This window comes from Ursus americanus, chromosome 9 (assembly GCF_024610735.1).
Source record: "Ursus americanus isolate L20-20 chromosome 9, mUrsAme1.1.p, whole genome shotgun sequence".
In the NCBI taxonomy this organism is placed as follows: domain Eukaryota; kingdom Metazoa; phylum Chordata; class Mammalia; order Carnivora; family Ursidae; genus Ursus; species Ursus americanus.
Genome location: NC_142135.1, coordinates 30408367 through 30427117, shown reverse-complemented (window position 1 = coordinate 30427117; position 18751 = coordinate 30408367). Strand labels below are relative to the sequence as shown.

Here is an 18751-nt window from a genome sequence, read left to right as displayed (position 1 = left end):
ATGGATAAAGACGTGGAATACTACTCAGCCATAAAAACTACGAAACCTTCTCATTTGCAACAGCATGGATGGATCTAGAAGGTATAACGCTAAATGAAATAAGTCAGAGAAAGACAAATACCATATGATCTCATTCATATGTGGAATTTAAGAAACAAACGAGGGAAAAAAGAGACAAACCAAAAAACGAATTCCATTATAGAGAACAAACTTGGCTGGCCGATGAACTCACAAGTGTAGGTAGTGTGCTACCCAAGGGGCAGGTCTTTCACTAACATCACAAGGGTCTCTGGCCCAATGAGTGAAGTTTGATAGTAATTGTTACTACAAGTAAGAAAACAAAACAAAACAAAGCAAAAACTAGAGAACAAACTGTTGGTTACCAGAGGAGAGGTGAGCGGGGACAACTCTACATTTAACGTTATGAGCACTGAGTAATATATAGAATTGTTAAATCAATATATTGTACACCCGAAAATAATATAACACTATGTTAACTATACTAGAATTAAAATTAAGAAAAAAGTAAAACAAAAATATGAAATAAAAGTTTTTTTTAAAAAAATGTTGAGTATAGTTCACACATGATGTTACAGTCTCAGGTGTATAACATAGTCATTCAACAACTCCATACATATGCTACGTTCACAAGTGTAGCTACCATCTGTTACTATGCAACTCTGTTACAATATCATTGACTATATTCCCTATGCTGTGCCTTTTGTCCCCATGACTTATTCATTCCATACCTGGAAGCCTGTAGCTCCCACTCCCCTTCACCCATTTTGCCCATCCCCCCTACTCTCCTCCCCTCTGGCCACCATGTTTGTTCTCTGTATATATAGGTCTGATTCCACTTTTTTGCTTGTTTGTTTATTCAGGCTTTGTTTTGAAGAGTTTATCCTAAGAAATTTTTGCATTATAAAGACTTATATGAACATGGCTTATCTTGACATGGTAGGCAATATGTGAGATATCTACACATACTTTTATAGCTCTCTCTTCATAATAATTTAACAAGCTAGCATTTATTGATACTTATTACAGGCCAAGTACTGTTCTAAGTAGTGTGTATGTATTAAATCTTTTAATCCTTATAGCAGCCCTATGAGGTAGGAAGTATTAAACTCCTGGTTTCACAGATGATAAAACTGAGAGGTGGAAAGGTCGATAATTGATCTCAGACCTCATGTCTGGAAGGTGGAGAAACAGAGATTTGAACCCAGGCACACTGGCTCCAGAGCCTTAACTGTTCTTCAGTCTGCAACCTTTGCATTAGCTGATGTAACCCAGACAAACCAGGAGGTACGCACTGACTCCTGAGTACGGACTGCTGAGAAATGTAACCAGAGGGAAGAATAGAATGGAAAATGTGCTTAATATGTGGCATTTTTCCTAAGAGAAAAAGCACAGAACTATAAGAGACTTCTTTTCTTTAGTCTCAAAGTATGTTCACAAGAAAGAAGAAAATGTAAAAGGCCGTGTGTTATCAGACGGCTAAATCAGCACAGTAACCCCCGTGCTTAGCACAGCCTTGCCTCAACTCGTGGGTGCTCAGGAAATACAAGCTCCGTGATTTGCTTTTGTGAGAGCATTTTTATGCATGCTAAACTTACAGGAATTGTGTCAGGTACTTCTTTTCCATGAAGCCTAACACTTAAAATACCCTTTACATATCGAACGATAAGTGGTACTATAAGGAGTTTTCAGAATTACTTTTAAGAACACCACCTCTGGGGGTACCTGGGTGGCTCAGTCATTAAGCGTCTGCCTTCGGCTCAGGGGGTGATCCCGATCGAGACCCACATGAGGTTCCTCCGCTGGGAGCCTGCTTCTTCCTCTCCCACTCCCCCTGCTTCTGTTCCCTCTCTCGCTGGCTGTCTCTCTCTGTCAAACAGATAAATAAAATCTTTTTAAAAAAAAAAAAAAAAGGAACACCACCTCTGTTCAAAAAAAAAAAAAAATTAGTTAAACACTTGATAAGTAACTTTTCTCCTAGAGAAGCAATAGTTTTCTCTGGACCAGGGAAAGTGTTCTTGGTCTTCTGCAGAGTGCATTTTGAAAAGGGTACACACTACCAGTAAAATTTATATCTCAGGTTAAGAATGTATCCTTGGCATTGTAATGTGATATTAGCAAAAGTACTTTTATAATCCTACCTGCCAACAATTAACATCTATAAATAGGAAGGTCACATGATTCCAAAATTACCCAAGTCTTGGAAAGAGTTTTTATCATGAATAACCCTTTAGCAAAGGGTCTTTTCTCTACCATCTTCCAAAAAAAAAAAAAAAGTTCACTTTCAACAAGCTCTAATTATGTAATCAAGCAGATCTCTCCATGTCATAAAAATAAACCAACAAACGTGGACATTTAAAGTCAAGTTATTTTCATACTCAACAATAATATATTGTACACTTAAATTTCTGTAAGAGGATAGATCTCATGCTAAATGTCCTTACCATAATAAAATTTTTAAATGCTTTCAAAATATAAAATAAAATCACATTATCACAAATTGATTAATCTACCTGCTGTGGTAACAGATATAAAGAAAATAAATGAAAAGTGAACTGGGGAAATAGAGAAAAAACTAAGAGTAAGAATCTAGAATAAAAACTAAAGGAGATGTAGAAGCAGTGGCAATGCTGATCACAGCATTTGAAACATTTTTAAATGAGAGCCTCTTAGTAGCCTGGATCCCAAAGATGATGATGGGCAGAAAGGAATGTCCAAGAGCCAGTACTACTCATAGGAAACTGTTCATGAGGCGCCTAATGGACAGGTTTAAGCACAATTAAAAGATTGGTTTGTCTTCCAAAACCCTGAAAGAACTACACTTAGCTGACAAGTGAGTCAAGTCTAACTCCTATCAGATTCCTAATGAGAGCAAATAAGAAAGAGCAAATGACAAAATATTGGGAAATACATATCTTGTATAGATATGGCACACAGATGTATTTACTTATAGAGGCACCTGTCATATCCCAGTTCACAAGTGTGTTTGATATGAATGTGTAAGTGTTTTTGCAGCTTTCTTGTTCATATTCAAACATTATGCAAATATAGGTAGCATTACCATCTATGTGAGACATAAAAATGTCAAAGCCCTCCTTTGCATATTCCACAGATGTTGAAAACCATGCATTTATATTTTGTCCAGGGTTTTTGTATGTGTGTTTCTTCTTCTAACACGAAGTCTTGCTTTTAAAAAGAGCCAATTCCTTCCTGATTTTTACCTGCTGTTCTTATTTCCCCGGGAGTCTGCAGCTGTGCTGAAATATTTGAAGATGAACGTCAGGGCATCGTCACAACACTTCTGCCCTCTCTTTTTGTGCACCGTATAAAGCTGCAAGGAAACAGTCTGTCAATAATTTTCTCTGCATAGCTAACTCGGCAAAACTTTTGAGAATAAGCAGCATCTCCTAGTGTGGTTGTGTGCATAACATGAGAGCATTAATTGAAGCACTTTGTAAATAAGAAAGCATTAAGCATATGTAAGGCACTGTTATCATTAGCATTACTTTAAGCCAGCCATGTCATTAAGGAAAGAAATGGAAATTAATATCTATTAAGCCCCTACTTGTAGCAGAATGCCGAGAATTTTACTAGAGGTTTTACATAGGTTGTCTTATCAAATAGCATTTATAAGGAATACTGCTGGACTTCTTAAAGGAGCCAGATAAAGAGTTTGTAGTGGATACAAAATAGTTCCGTAGAAAAGATGAGACATCATTAATTTTATTTGAGAATGAATCACAGTGCCAGTTTATAACATTTCCCTCTAAAAATCACTGGCTTGGTGAGATGCTTCACCAGGCAATGAATAGTTTATTATGGAGCTGTCAGAGCTTGGCAAAGGCTATAGGTTCTGTATTGCATTCAAAATCTTAGTATTCTTGCTATGATATGGAGTGTCATTGTTCTGAATTGGTAGTAACATGAGCGGTGCCTTCTTTATAACCATTGTCAGTTCATTACAATGTGCTAATGCTGCACACAGTTTTCAGTGTCCTTTCTATCTTTTAACTTGTCCCTGAAGCCCACCTGTCTTGGTGTCCAGTAGTCCTTGGACTTGCAAGGATCTGAGCTGACATTTTCTACACCCTAGGATTGTGATTCCTACCTCCAAATAAAATCAGAATTATATGTGTAGATCTCAGTGAGCTGCATCGAAGGATCTCATAAAAGTGTGAAGACAGGGGAGAATAAAAGAGAAGCGTCCACCAAAATCTTCTCCAGGATTCTGAAGTTTAAGGACACGAGCAGGGAGTCTGAGAGAGTCAGGCTATCGAGGCTGCCGTCTGCTTCCATAGAGCTAACAGGGAATGTGGATTAAGAGGGGGTCAGGTAGGAAGGAGAGAGTTATTATGACTCCTGTCCATCCGCTCAATTGCTAAGTGTTCAGCACCATGATGGATATTGTGACAGACTCTCTCCTTGTCCTAAAAGGGAAGAGATACAGAAAGAAATAACCGTAATAGTATAATATTAGTATAAGGTATACTGTCTCATGACGCAGTGGGAGGTTCTGGGGGAAAAAGATCAAACAGGTTTAGACAGTGAGCAGCAGCATTTAAAAATCTATAAAGGCACAAACACCAGCTAGGTTAGTACCCAGCTTCTCCAATCTACTGTTAGTGCTGTTAAGACTGAATAATAGAGATTCGTTAAAGGTGGTCATGCCATTGATTTACTTTATGATAAGAAACTGTACAGAAGTTAGATACTGAGTTCTTTTATCTCACTCCACGATAGACTTGTAGGGTCAACTTAGTAACATATTATGCAGAGCATTCTGGCACTGTTTCCAAAATGCTCAGTGAGCCAAGATCAAGTCCCCAGTCACAAGGCGGGTACAGTTTCCTCTGTGCAGAAACAGAACTTCTGAGTCTCTCACACTGCCACCAGGGGTCAGGCACCGGGTGGGAGGAGAGGGCACTCTCCTGGAGAGGAAGTGTTGTATTACCCAGGGAAGCACGAGAACCACAATCCCTGTCCTCTCTTCCTGAAAGCAGCATATTGCTGGCTGAATAGGTTTGAGAGGAGGACCTCAGAAATGTTCTGCCCTCGCAAAGGTACGTGTGAGTGCTCTCCACTTTAAACACGTCATTTTGGAAAATCAGATAAGGCTGACTTTATGTTATATTTTCAAAATCCAGATAAGCTATATGGATATGTTGGTTACTGCCTCTAGGAAAAGAATGTTTGGTAGGGGAGGCCTGGAGGGGGTAAACTCTGTTGAAATACTAAATCTGATATAGGGTATGAAACAGACTTTCTGTGCATGCACATTTTTGGTCCCTGATTTGCTGTAGGTGCTGCTGCTAAGTGCGATTCTATCAGGAGGTACTCTCAGAAATAGATTCAGACATGGTGATTGAGAGTTTGTTTTCATGTCCAATGGCCATTTATAACAAAGTCGTTAGTGACTTCTTTTCATTCATTCACAGGAAATCATTTGTCAGTAAGGTTTCCATATGGTCTTACCTTGTCCTTAACTGAAAAATTGCACACAGCTAGGGAAATAATAGTGATCAAGTCACATGCTCAGATTTTATCACCCCTGCTCTGCCTTTCAAAGGCTGGTAATACATTTCATTAGTCTCTCCTAACCCTCCTCTTAACAGTTTGCTTAAATGTTTTTGTTTTCCTTTAGTATTTTATTCCTTTAAATTCTCTGGGCTCCAGAGAAATGAGGAGAGAAATAGGAGGTTTTCATCTTTTTTTTTTTTTTAAGTTTCGGTCAAACAAGTCAAAATAACATTATTATCGATGGATCAATCTGTTCTTTTAAATAGAAGAAATAAAGATATAAAAAGATCTGAAGCGTGTAAGTAAGCTCTTTGATTTTTAATGGCATGCAGCAGATGGAATTCATTATTGACTTTTAAAAATGAAATTGCTCTGCATTATTATTTATTTATAATTTTGCCTTTCACAAAGAAGTAATTACCATTACTAGGTTAGTTTTCCCTCAATCACAGCAACTATATGACAACACCAGAATGTATAATATAGTTTACCACTTGGTCATGAGGCTTAATGATGTTGAGGATATTATCTCTTTCAAATTAGTAATAAATTTACGAGCATAATGCACAGTTAAAAGGTTGAGTATCTTTTCTTTTTATTTGAGTAATTTCAAAAGCAGTTATTTCACAGTATAGGGCAGTTTATGTATGAGATTCTCATTACAGAAACAGAAATGTTTTTAATTAGAAACAATCTAATTTCATCTTTCCAGTTCAGCACACAGATTTTGTGATGGTAATCATGATAGATGCAAAATGCCCAAGTAAAATATTTAGATGATTAGTTTCCGCTCAAGCAACTTTTTAATTTTAATCAGAAATTCTAAAGCTTTTCAGTCATCAGGGAAGTTGATAACCAGTCATAACAAAATTTGATTTCCAAGCCTTGCCCAACATTTAATCATTATATTTAGTTCAAATTTGAGAAATATATTAAAGTTATCTAGTTTTCTGTCTTCATGATTTAAACAATGCAGAGGAATGGAAAAATCTTCAGTATTAGACATGAAGCTATAGATGTTATAAAAATGTGGGCAACCTTTTCTCAAAGCTGCTGTTGTTTTAAATTATCATTTCACAAACAGGACGGCAATTATTGTTTATATAATCAGGAGATCTAGTGCAGACAGGTTTCAGACCACCTTTGAATTTCAGTGAAGCTTCTGGTTAAACTAGACCCCTCCTACATTCTTCTACCTCTCCTCTAAGCCATTGTCCCCACCCCCAACTGTTTCCTCCTCTCCCCTTCTTCCTCCCTCTTTTACCTTCTCTTCTGACACTTGCACACTCAGACATCTTTTTGCGTAAGTGGATCTGTTTTCTTCAACAGTGGTCAACATTGTGAAACTGAAGGATGGTAATTAATATTTCATGTGTAGCACTTAAGCTTCTTCACCTAGACCATGCATTTTGCTTCATTGTGCCCATCCACGGGCACTTAATATATGCTTATTGATTGTCTAGTGAGGTTGTGTTATGACTGATTTTGAGAACTTCCATACCCTCTGCAGTTACTACTTCTGTATTTCTTTGATTCTAAGATAGGCCTTTTTTTTTTTTTTCTTTCACATTTTAGCTTTTTAAAATCTGAAAGTATCTTATGCTTAATGGTGTACGATGGTTTAATTGGCAGGGTTTTGTTTTCCTTTTTTTTCTCTTGGTGGTGCATTTTATAAGACATGCTGTTTTAGATATGATGAAATATGGCAATAAAAATATAGAGTGATCTGGGCGCCTGGGTAGCGCAGTCGTTAAAGCGTCTGCCTTCAGCTCAGGGCGTGATCCCGGCGTTCCGGGATCGAGTCCCACATCGGGCTCCTCTGCTGGGAGCCTGCTTCTTCCTCTCTCACTCACCTGCTGTGTTCCCTCTCTCGCTGGCTGTCTCTCTGTCACATAAATAAATAAAATCTTTAAAAAAAAAATATAGAGTGATCTATTACTTGTGTAATATACTAAAGACCGTGCATTTCACATTCAAATATTTTTAAAGTATTCTTTTTTTGTTATGTGGCTTATCCATAACCAATTTTGGTCTCTCCTCACTACCTTCCTCCACCCTGATTCCCTCACACTGTGACTCTACCTGTTCTTGAACCAACTGTCTCAACTGAACTCCTCTGGAAAATACTCAGAGAATTTTATTAGTAAATTAATTACCAAAATTTAACTGTAATGAAATGGAAAGAGTACAAGTTTTTGTTTTTTTTTTTTGTTTTGTTTTTTTTTAAGATTTTAGTTATTTATTTGACAGAGAGAGAGGCAGTGAGAGGGAACAGAAGCAGGGGGAGTGGGAGAGGAAGCAGCAGGCTTCCCGCGGAGCAGGGAGCCCAATGTGGGCTTGATCCCAGGGTCCTGGGATCATGACCTGAGCTGAAGGCAGACGCTTAATGGCTGAGTGACCCAGGCGCCCCAAGAGTACAAGTTCTTAAAACTAAAGACTTAGGTTCAAGTTATGGTTCTGCTCCTTAAAACTATGAGTTCTTAGGGATCCAGTAGTTTTTCTCAGAGCTTCAAATTATACATCCAAAGAACAGAAATAATATGAATAATTTCTTCATCATAGGATTGTTAGGACAATTTGTAAGAAAAAAAATTGAGGGGCGCCTGGGTGGCACAGCGGTTAAGCGTCTGCCTTCAGCTGGCTCAGGGCGTGATCCCTGCATTATGGGATCGAGCCCCACATCAGGCTCCTCCCCTAGGAGCCTGCTTCTTCCTCTCCCACTCCCCCTGCTTGTGTTCCCTCTATCGCTGGCTGTCTCTATCTCTGTCGAATAGAATAAAATAAAATAAAATAAAATTTAAAAAAAAAAAAAAGAAAAAAATTGAACCAGTAAAAATATTGATTATGAAATATATATGAGAGTACTTTATAAACCATGAAGTACTGTTCAATTATAAATTTTAAGCATCAACATTAAACAAAACATTCTTAGATGAGATTCTGTGTAAATGGAAAGTTAGAAAGAGGAAAGAAGGAGAAATTCAAGAATTTGCCCCAAACTAAAGAGAGTAAGTTTTGCATTTTAATTATTATTGGAAATAATGATAGGACCCCTTAACTCACTGAATCACAAGGAGCACTGTGAAAGCTTTCTCCAGAGGACTTCCAACAATTAGAGTCTTAGTTATTTTGAATCCCAGTGCTGAATGTGTGCCAGTCTCAGAGAGCTTGTATCCTTTATTGAATTAGCAGAACCACAGCCCACAGCACCTCCGTGACATTAAAAATAAAAGAGGTTACTTAGATTCCCAAATTCCTGTCCTATCTTTGTTCCTTCCACTTAAGGGACAAATCGATTTGTAAATTACTGTAAGGCTTTGGCTTCAGAAAAAAATAACATAATGTAAGTATGTTTGACAGTGGATTTTGGAATCATTGTATGACAAAGAATTTTGTTTAATGCCCCTGACTTTCAGAGGAAAACACGGTGGAGGTGGGTGGGGTGGTTGCCAGCAGTTATTACTTGCTTTCTGCATTTGTCTGTTTTAGTTTCTTGGTCTAGTCAAAGCAACCAGACCTTAATTCGTTGTCTGTTTGTTGGTCCCCGATGTTATTTATTTACCAGGCCCTGTTATACGTGAAGATTTAAACTAAAATGGAATTTGCACATCAGCATAAAATTAATAGAGCTTTACCTTCCACAGAAAGAGAATTATAGGTAAAAGCTAATGCCCGCTGGGACAAACACTACAGATCCTAATAGTAATTGTGGAAGGGGTCCCACTCTCTTGTTCCAGATATTCTTGAAGGGGGAATGATACAAAATCAATGAACCAAATAGGATTAGTCACATAGTTATTTCCATAGTCAGGGTCTTTTCCTGCCATAAAAAAGACGTCAAATATTTTCAGTTTGAAATTCCATCTACAATTCACCAATGAGAAATGAACTCCATGGACAAACATTTAATGAAGGGAAATTCATTGCATGAAAACCAAAAGCGTTTTAGGTTTACACTGGTTAGGATATTTGCATGCACTTCGGCATTCTCTAACACTTTCATTGTATTGGCTTTCACAATTTCAAGAACATAATAGTAAAAAAATAAATGTCATTGCTGTTTCTTCAAAACACAGGGTACTTCAACGGTACTTACAATAGTACTTCTTAATGTAAATTCCATTGCTATAGTGAGTGTAAAACACAGACTGTTTTTAAAAGGTAATGTGTGTGTGTGTGTGTTGTTGTTGTTGTTGTTGTTGTTGTTGTTTTTGAGGATAGGGATACTTTCAAGAGTAAAGAACAGAAAGAGTCACGGTATTAAAGGCGTTTGCAGGTGCAAAGGGGAATTGAAGAAGACGGAATTTGGTCATTACTTGAAAATCACGTTTCCTATACTGTTTCTGCCAATGGAGATCTTCCAATTTCTCATTTCAATCACTTTTTTAAAAAGATTTTATTTATTTGTCAGAGAGAGAGAGAGAGTGCAGGAGCACAAGCAGGGGGAGCAGCAGGCAGAGGGAGAAGCAGAGGGAGCCCAATGCGGTATTTAATCCCAGGGTCCTGGGATCATGACCTGAGCCGAAGGCAGACACTTAAGTGACTGAGCCACCTAGGTGCCCCTCAGTCACTTGATTTCCAAAGACCAAAAGTTGTAACTCTAACATGAACATTTTCCCTTCATTAAATGAGATATATACTGGGATTTAAAATTTTTATATAATGGGATTTTAAATTTTTCCCATCTCAATTTATTCATAATAACAGCAAATGTCAACATAGGAGTGACTTGGTATTAAGTACTATACTAAGTGCTTTACATATGTTAACTAATTAACGTGTTAATACATTTTAGCATAATGGTTAAGAATCATACATTAAGCTATATTAGCTTATTTCAGTTCATGGAAGCACCATTTTTCTAGACGTTTAGGCCAAGAAATACTGGTGGAATTCTAGACTCTTCTTTTTCCTCTCCCACTTTGTATCTTATCAGCCCAGATATCCTATTGGCTGTATTCTCAATATAGATCCTGAATCCGCCCAGTTCTTAGCACCTGCACTGCTTCCTCCTGGTTCCACACTCCATCATCTTTTGACTGCCATTGCAGTCTAACTAGTACCTTCTTCTGACTGGTCTCCTTCCCCCTGCTTTTGCTCTCCCCTGCAAAACCTCCCAACACGCTGTTCCCCCTCCTCTTATCCCACTCCCAGCCAGTCAGCTTTCAGTAAGACTGCTGAGCTGGAGGAATGTGCTAAGACATGCATCTCATTCTTTCATTCCTGGACCTAACCCCTTCAGGGGCTCCTATTTCTCATCAGAAGCTGAAGTTGCCATTGCAGCATCCAGGGCCCCATCTGATCACTGATCACCCCCCTGCACGGGCACAAGTGTGCACCACACACATACACACCTATTGCCTCTAATTTCCTCCTTGTTTACTCCGCTTCAACTACATTGGTCCCTTGAACCTACCAGACATGCTTCTTTCTCAAGGTTTTTGCAATTACTGTTCCCTCTGCCTTCCAGGCTGCCCCCATAGAGACTGATGCTGCCAGTACCCTCATTTTCTTTATCTGGTGACCTTCCCTGGCCATCCTGCCTACAATTTCAAATCCCACCTGTTCCTCAACAGCTCATGTCCCCCTACTTCTCTTCCCTCTTTTTTTTTCTTCCTTAGCTCTTATCACTACCACATCTATGTGTATTTGTTTATTATGCTAACTAGAATGCAACCCTATGAAGAAGGAACTTTTGTCCTTTTTTTCATGTTTGATAGCTCATATCAAGAGCAGAGCCTAGTAGGTAATACATCCTAAATAAATATTTGTTGAATATATCTTCAGATCAACTCTGTACATTAGGTACAATTATTACCCGCATTTTACAAATGAGAAAGTTAAGGCACAGAAAGACTAAGAAATTTGCCTAAGGTCAAATCAGCTTAGCCACTGTCAGAGCCACAACTCAGACCTAAGGCCCTGGCTCCAAAGTCTGTGTTCAAACCACTCTATGGTTCTTATTTACATGACTGAGTAAATTAATTGGAAAAATAGAACTATATAAAGATTCATCCATTTTCTGGGATTTTCTTCAATACACTTTCCTTCCAGTTAAATGAAAAATTGACACAGCAAAGCCTCTTTACTCCATCCCTTGAGGATTTTTTTTCCTAAAAGAAAGTCTGAGTTTTTACCATCAAAAAATATAAAAACAGGGGCGCCTGGGTAGCGCAGTCGTTAAAGCGTCTGCCTTCAGCTCAGGGCGTGATCCCGGCGTTCCGGGATCGAGTCCCACATCGGGCTCCTCCGCTGGGAGCCTGCTTCTTCCTCTCTCACTCACCTGCTTGTGTTCCCTGTCTCACTGGCTGTCTCTATCTCTGTCACATAAATAAATAAAATCTTTAAAAAATATATATATATATATATAAAAACAAATGCCCCCAATCCCACCCGTGTTGACATTCAAACAGTAGCAATAAAGTAACGTATGGGCAATGGTTAAAACAGATGTTAGCACTATGAAAAGTATAAAACGAAAACATGTATTGAATGCCTGCTGTGCTTTGTAATACTGAGCACTGGGACTACATACTTGGTAATACGAGTAGAATCTGAGACAGGCACATACACAGTTGTAATCATGTACTTGTTTAAGTGTCACAGCAGGGTGTTATATAATTCTGCACTGGAATTTAGAAGAAGAAACACCAAATAGAGATCTGCTGAAAGCTGAAAGCAGGGCCTTGGAGACTGAGTTGTGGGGAAGGTATATAAATAGTGAGTAGAAGGTAATTAGGTGTCTCAGAAGTGAAGACAGGGGTGCATGGCTGGCTCAGTCAATAGAATGCACAACTCTTGATCTTGGGGTCATGAGTTCGAGCCCCACATTAGGCATAGAGCTTACTTTAAAAAAAAAAAAAAGACACTTTTTTTGAAAAGAGGATGTTGAGGAATGCCAACAAATAAATGTGCCTTAGAGGATGAGACTAAGAGAGAATATTTTAAAATAACATTCCATATGCTATAGAATGGAAATTATAGGCAAATGAGTTATTTGAACAATAAGTGCACACATTTTTAATTTAATTTTTAAGAGAATGTCTTTATTTATCCAAATTCATCATATGGAAAATTGTCAATTTCATCTATTCAGGCTACTTTAATCTATTTTTCCTAGGATTCAGGTTGCAGGGTACTGACAAACAAGAACAAGAAATTCTATTCTCTAAACGGTTATTTTTGCTTAATATGTTATGCCATTTCCAACATCTTATATATGAAAGGGCAAAGAAAAAAAAAGGCAATTTATCCTGAGTCTGTTTAGTGTTTTTTGTCCTTGTGTGTTTTCTTTCCCCACCTCGTTCCTCTGGGAAAGTCAGGTTTCTAGCTGATCATTTCTCTGATTTGACAAGGTCACTATGAACTTCCTGTCATCCAGAATGCTGGCTGTTTGATCTCGCTAGTGACAGACTGCTTGGTCACTCAGGTCCTCCTTCCAAAAAAGGGCACAGTGCTCTTACAGAGTGGTGACTTTATCCATGAACAACTAAAAGAAGAAATAAGATATTTTGATAATATATGTTAAAAAAGAAAATAATAATCACATGAGATTGGAGTGGGGTGGGGCAATGGCACAATGATCTTGGATATCGAAGGGGGCATTTTTGAGAAGGTATCATTAAAGTTGAAACCCAAATGATGAGAAGCCATGCAAGGATCCAGGAGAGTAGCTAACCATGTAGAGAGATGACAGTAAGTGCAAATATTGGGGGGTGAAAACGAGTTTGGTTCAAGAAACACAAAGAATACCAGTATGACTGGAGAGAGTGGTAACAGTGACAAAATGAGGTCTCAGAATTAGCCAGTGACTTGATGTACACTCATAATTAGCCTTCACTTCTGCCTGTGAGCACTGGAATTGTTATTCCTCTTTACTCGTGTCTCAATTATAAATCTACTATTTCTGATAGAGAATTACTTGAATTTACTCTGCACTGCATGATCTATAAAGACCTTTAACAGGGACGCCTGAGTGGCTCAGTTGGTTAGGCGTATGCCTTTGGCTCAGGTCATGATCTCAGGGTCCTGGGATTGAATCCCCTGCTTCTCCCTCTGCCTGCTGCTCCCCCTTCTTGTGCGCCCTCACTCTCTCTCTGTCAAATAAATAAATAAAATCTTTAAAAAACAAGACTTTGAATATACATCCTAATTGCACATGAAGTCCCCTAACATGAAGTAGGTAGGACTAAGGTTATTGACATTTTACAGGTGAGGAAAAGATAGTATGTAAATGTTATGTACTTGCTAGAGAGACCTACAACGCCCTGTCCCCACCACACACATGCTCGTCCTGATTCCCCATGCTTCATCAGAATTGCCAAAAGTCAAAACTGTCTTTTAGCCAGATTTGAAATGAGCTTAGGGTTTCAGTATAACTCAGGGCTCATCATTGCCGAGAAAAAGAAAAACAAAAAGAGCTGGTATGATGAATAAATTCACTCTACCGGCACAGGAGTGGAAAGCAAGGATCTACACTCTTCATTTAGCCACATCACTGATGCTACTAGATGGCTAGTTGATGCATCATCATATGATGTTCCCTGTCAGATTTTAAATAGTTCTTTCTGGAACAGGAATTTTCAGAAAATAGGATAGTCGATTAGTCCAGTGAGAGATGCTGACAACCTGAACTCCAGTTAATCACAGGTTAGGTCTCTTAGCCTCCCCGGCCTTGGTCACCGAGGTAATCCTGTACCGTGTCATCAGCAATGTTTCCCTAGCTTGCTGAAGTGACGTGACATGTGACACTTAAAATTTTTTTGAGATTGAACTATATTCTTCTATTTTTTCATATGCTTACTTTATCATGAAAGGATTTAGATTATTTGTAGGTTTATTACAGGAATTAGTTATATTTAATGCATGCATACCTTTTTCTTTTCTCTATGCTTGAAATCTCATTTAAGTTCATATATTTTCAAATGCTAATCTAGCTATAATTTTCAGGATTAAAAAATTCTTTTCTATCATGAAGTACTATCTTAGTCTGTTCAGGGTTTTATTTGGGGGGGTTGTATGTCTGTGTTGCCACATAACTTCTTACAAGGAAAAAATTTTTAAATGAAAAATCAATCTAGACATATGGGAAATATCTCAGGGTTGAAGCTATCAAGCTTACTTATTAGAGGCAAGTCAGGGTTATGGAGTTAACCACATTTCTGTTATTTAATTTTCAAAATTAAATTATTCAGTAGAGGTATGACATTTACTGTCTCAGACTATTAACTAAAAAGATCTTTTTAATTTTTTAAAAAATTTTATGTATTTATTTATGTATGTATTTACTTATTTATTGGGGGAGAGAGAGTGTAAGGGGAGGGGGAGAGGGAGAGGGAGAGAGAATCCCAAGCAGACTCCGCTCTAAGCGGAGCCGGACATGGGGCTTGATCTCATGACCCTGAGATCATGACCAGAGCTGAAGTCAAGAGTCAGACACAACTGACTGAGCCACCCAGGTGCCCCTAAAAAGGCCTTTTTTACCTTTTATAGCTTTTGATGGTTAAATTAAGGTGCTTTTGAAATCACTTTTTTAAAACTAGTCATTCCTCCTTTTTGCCTGTGGGATTTATACAACTGTCATTCTCTGTATGACATGGCTGTGATTGAAGTTAGGTGGCTTTTTGCTTTTAATTCAGTCATTTTTCATATTTATTTTATTTGTATTTTATTTTTTATTTTTATTTTTTATTATTATGTTCATTAGCCAGCATATGGTACATCATTAATTTTTGATGTAATGTTCAACGATTCATTAGTTGCATATTCATATTTTTAAATTAATTTGCTTATTTTTGCTTTGGCCTTGTGGTTCCTTAACATTTTTTTCTATTTGGATGATTAATCTTGGTTGTAATTTTTTAAATTTAAAAGTATCTAATTTGGGGGGCACCTGGGTGGCTCAGTCAGTTAAATGTGCACTCTTGATTTCAGCCCAGGTCACAACGTCAGGGTGATGAGATCAAGATCTGCATAGGGCTCTATGCTCAGGGCTGAGTCAGCTTGTCCCTCTCCCCACCCCCCCCCCGCCCCTCTCCCTGCTCTCTCCTGCACTCTTTCTCTCTTCCTTGCTCTCAAATATAAATAAATAAATAAATAAATAAATAAATAAATAAATAAATGTATGTATGTATCTAATTTTCTTGTTTTTTTTAAACTCTTACACATTGATTAAATTTGTGATAGTATTTAAGAATGGTTTTTTCCTCCACTTTTTATTCCAAGTCTCAAAGCTGATCTTCCAGTTTAACACTGTAGATTCTTGTAATAAAAAAACAACCACTACCACCAAGTCTTAAACTTCACAAAAAGATCTCGTAGTTACTCACTAGTGTTGTGATATTTTTCTGTTTCAAACACACTAAATAAATTTAATACTGTATAATTTTGAAAATTCTTTAGAACACTTACAGTTTCTAACTTTCCTCATAATATTTCAAACCAATTTTTAAATATATGATTAACATATTTTAAATGCGACATGATGTTAATTTGTTCAATGACTTTTTTAAAGGGCTAGCACACATTTAGCTTTTATCATTTTACAATTGCAAATCCTGAAAAATATAAATTGCTGGAACTCTTTGTCTTCTTTATATCTTGACTCTCTTCTCCAGATAGTTCTCTGTCATGCTATCAACAACATGTATCTCAAAGTACAAATACCTGTTATGCAAACAACTGAAATCAAGGCCACTCTGATAAAGCATGTCTTGTTAAGCAAAATTGGATCAGAGCACGTGTAGAAAGGGAAATATTCAGAATAAAAAGGGTGCTATTTCAAAAGAAAACCTGGTTTCTCATACATTTCTTAAGGTTTATATTCCAATGCTGGTACATGAGCGAGAGAGTGGTCCTGAGTTATCTAGCTTCTGATACTGTGAAAGAAGAGTAGCCCTCGGCACGTTTTAAACTTCAGTTGCATTCCTTGCTCTTCTGAAGTATACTTTTCACTATTGAGAATTTCCAGCAAAAATAGTGAATAGAGATTACTGTTTTATAGTGGAAACATTAAATGCTAGGATAAGGAAAACTGGCTTTTTGAAGCAGAAAAAGATAAAGCACTAGGTATGTGGTGGTGAATCCATGGGACAATGAGATACTCTGTATTTGTGTTTTGCATCAACTCCACTATTGTGTGATTTACTACTCTTGAGTCAATGTACACAAGAATGATGATGACATCAGCTACATAGGAAGGTGACAAAAATGATGACGGTATCAAACCCCAGTGCTTTTAGAACGTCTGCTTTGGACTTCTCCCCTGCAGCCAAGAACCAACCACACTGATACTTAGTTCCTCTAATTCTAGCAGGGAGCTTATTTGCGGCCTTTCAGAAATGATCAAAACCTCATGCCACTTAGGAGCAAAGAAAACAAATCCGAAAAGACCACCATTGCTGGTGCAGTTCATATCTTGAAGGAGTCAGCATTTAGGCAAGCCCTGATGCTTTTGCCATTACACGGTAGAGGAGGAGGTGGAGGTTGGAGTCTCAGGCGATATGTGTTGCATTTAGGATTTCCCATACTACTATTAGTCAGAGTGACTTACTACAAGGAATTCCTAACTGGACTCCCAACCTTTCTTCCTTCTCCCTGCCCTTCCAACCCATTATCCACACTGTCGTCTTAAGGATCTTTCTAAAACATAGAACTCATTGGTTCTCTCTTAAAAACTCTCAAAAGATTTACCATTGCCTCCTACATATATTCCAGACTCCTTATCATGGCACACATAGTCTTTTGTGGTTTGGAAGCTATCTTCCTAGAATCTCGTGTTCTATATCCTATTTTAGGAATGCCTATCCATTGGATTGTTGTAAGAGTTCAATGAGAAAGTGTATATAGAGTACTTACTAGTAACTAGTATTTACTGAACACTTACAATCTTACCTGGTTTCAAGACCTGGGCTGGGAGCTTATGTGTATTCTCCCACATAATCTTCATATAACCCCATGAGGAGTAGATACTTTTATAATCTCCATTCTCTAAACAAAGAAATAGATTTTGAGAGGTCAGGCAACTTGCCCAAGGTCACACCTACAGACAGAAATGGAGTTGTAATTTTATCTGTCCAACTCCAAAACCGGTGCTTTTATAGACTTGACTGCTGCCTGACACATTGCCAGGTGCACAATTCAGTTTGATTAAATATTCATTTTTAAAACCCATTGCTATAAAACTTACAATATCTGGAAAATTACCTTCTTTTTCTTGTTTCCATTGTCCACCAAGGTTAACTGATAAACCACAGCTTTGACTTTTTCTAGATGCCCTGGCACCTCTTTGCTGTCTTCTTTCACATGCCCCATACTGTAGTGTCACAATTTGTTGAAGTATCTAATGCCTCTGATCTGTTGGCAGTGCCTTGGGTGTAGACACCGTATCTCCATTGTCTTTGTATTCTCAGAGTTGAGCATAATGTGCAGGACCCAACAAATGTTGAACAGATAAAGAAGTGATGCAAACTCTGAACAGAATTTCAAAATATGTGGGGCTTTCTCAAAAATGAAGAATTCCTCTTTCCATTCACTGTGAAACTGCCCTAACCCTTCAAATAACACTCAATTAGATTTTATGAAGGAGCACAATCGGACTTACAGAGGTCAAAGGGGGTGAAAAGAAGACAAAATTGCCCTCTTTTCTAATCTTTTCCCTCCATAAAATTGAGAGATTTTGCTACCAAAGGAGAGGTGATCAACATTTAGAAATAATTCTTTTACAATCTAGAATTTAAATTCTCTTAAAAGTTTAAATTCTCTTTAAGAAAGTAATAGTTATTCATCATGTTAAGTTGGGTAAGACTCATCTTATGCTTTTTCCCCCTGATCCTTTTTACTTTTTCCAGAGTTATACCTACATTCATAGCATTTCTCAGAGGTTAGTGAAGTTAGGCAACACTCCTAAATTCTCACATCTGAGAGCATAAGACAGATCAACTGATAGGCACTGGTCACGGAGTGAGTCAGTGCAAGTCCCTGGAACAGAGCCTGAAGCTTCTGACTACCAGTCCCGGGTTCTGTTCAGCCACCTACTACCATGTCCCCTGAGGAACTCGGTAAAAACAGAGGATCGAGCATTTAGCAAAGTAAATCATTATCATTGTTAGTGTTCATATTCCATTTTTCCATGTTTAATGGACTAATAGTTTAAAACTCGTCAATGTTTACATTCTATTGGTTAGTATGTAATTGTATGTTGAGAATCCCAACTCAG

The 18751-nt window shown here is 37.8% G+C and overlaps 1 protein-coding gene and 1 pseudogene across 4 annotated transcripts in view; both read left to right on the top strand.

The window, feature by feature from the left end:
- OXR1 (oxidation resistance 1) overlaps window positions 1-18751 on the top strand; it is a 433246-nt gene that overhangs the window by 304107 nt on the left and 110388 nt on the right. The window contains exon 1 of one of the 4 annotated variants that reach the window (XM_045805806.2): window positions 4165-5078. The exons of the other annotated variants lie outside the window; for them this stretch is intronic. Within the exon in view, the coding sequence (XP_045661762.2) occupies window positions 5060-5078 (19 nt within the window). The 5' untranslated portion in view covers window positions 4165-5059. Of the gene's footprint in view, window positions 1-4164; window positions 5079-18751 lie in introns of those variants that run through there. 4 annotated transcript variants of the gene reach the window in all.
- Window positions 186-332, top strand: LOC123797998 (small nucleolar RNA SNORA62/SNORA6 family; annotated as a pseudogene).